The sequence below is a fragment of the Penaeus chinensis genome, chromosome 29 (assembly GCF_019202785.1).
Source record: "Penaeus chinensis breed Huanghai No. 1 chromosome 29, ASM1920278v2, whole genome shotgun sequence".
Classification (NCBI taxonomy): domain Eukaryota; kingdom Metazoa; phylum Arthropoda; class Malacostraca; order Decapoda; family Penaeidae; genus Penaeus; species Penaeus chinensis.
In genome coordinates this window covers 722,459-723,981 of record NC_061847.1, presented here as the reverse complement: position 1 = coordinate 723,981, position 1,523 = coordinate 722,459, and the positions used below count along the sequence as shown (strand labels likewise).

The 1,523-nt window shown below is 39.5% G+C and overlaps 1 protein-coding gene across 1 annotated transcript in view; it reads left to right on the top strand.

The window, feature by feature from the left end:
* The window catches only part of LOC125040946 (trypsin-1-like), a 1,497-nt gene extending 827 nt beyond the window's left edge, over positions 1-670 (top strand). Inside the window, exon 2 of the mRNA XM_047635742.1 lies at positions 1-670. This exon is cut by the window's left edge and continues 423 nt beyond it. Within this exon, the coding sequence (XP_047491698.1) occupies positions 1-603 (603 nt within the window). The 3' untranslated portion in view covers positions 604-670.
* The last annotated feature ends 853 nt before the right edge of the window (positions 671-1,523 follow it).

The window sequence follows — 1,523 nt, the reverse complement described above, 5'->3', positions numbered from 1 at the left end:
CACTGCCTATTTGACTCCAACGGAAACCAGGAGTCTGCTGAAGGCCTCGTGGTGGGCGTTGGCGATCACCTCATGAGCTCCACTTCCGACGATGTGGCTGCAACTGAGCTGATCAGTGTGGAGAAGGTCATTCTGCACTCCCAGTACAATAAACAGACATTTGATAATGATATAGCTCTTTTGAAGTTGTCCAAAGTCCTGACCTTCTCCACGGAGGTGCGACCTGTCTGTCTTCCTGAGGACGACAGCAAAACCTACGCAGGTGCAGATGGCATTGCCTCCGGCTGGGGCACGCTGTCCTCGGGGGGAAGTCAGCCCAATCAGCTGATGGAAGTGACCGTGCCCATCCTGGACCCAAGCTGCTGGGGCCAGTCGGTGACCGAAAGGATGCTGTGCGCAGGATACTCGGAGGGCGGCAAGGACACCTGCCAGGGAGACTCCGGAGGACCTTTGTGTGTGAAGGAGAGCAGCAAGTATGTCCAGGTTGGAATAGTGTCCTTTGGCGACGGCTGCGCCAAGCCTGGCAGCCCCGGCGTGTACGCCCGTGTGACCGAGTTCCTCCCTTGGATCAAGGCTAACACCGCCGACGCCGCCTTCTGCTGAGCCTCCGCCGGACCTACAGAACAATCCTTGCATCCAGGCCGAACTAATAAAATTTCAGTTGCATCCCTATCTTAGACTCATTAACTACATTCCACTGATTTCAGTATACGTATATACATACATATGTACACACACACACACATAGAGAGAGAGGGAGATGGACAGATAATTAGATAGATAGTGTGTGTGTGTGTGTGTTTGTAGAGATGGAATAATACAAAACATTAATATAGATGAATAACAGCCCTCCCAGGTATCGAAACTGCCAGGTATGTGTGTGTGCGTGCGTATGTATATATATGCATATACATATGTGTATATATAAGTATATATCTATACATATATATACATATATGTATATATATGTATATATATGTATATATACATATATATACATACAAATACATGTTCATACATAAACATGTTCACATATACATGTACATACATATACATACATATGAATATCCATGCATACACATAAATATACATACACATGCATATACATACACATACATATGCATATATATATGCATACATGATCATGCGCACACATGTACATGTATGTACATATACATACATGTATGTATATGTACATACATGTGTATGTATATGTATGTATATGCATATACATATATATCTATATATATATATACATTTACATACATATACATATGCATACATATACACACGCATACATATATATACGCACACATATACATATACATATATAGATATATAAACTTATATATAGATATATACATATATATTCTTATATACAAATATAAACATATACATATGTATATGTAAATATGTACATGCATATACATATGTATAAGTAAATATGTACATGCATATACATATGTATATGTAAATATGTACATGCATATACATATGTATACATATATATACATGTATATGCA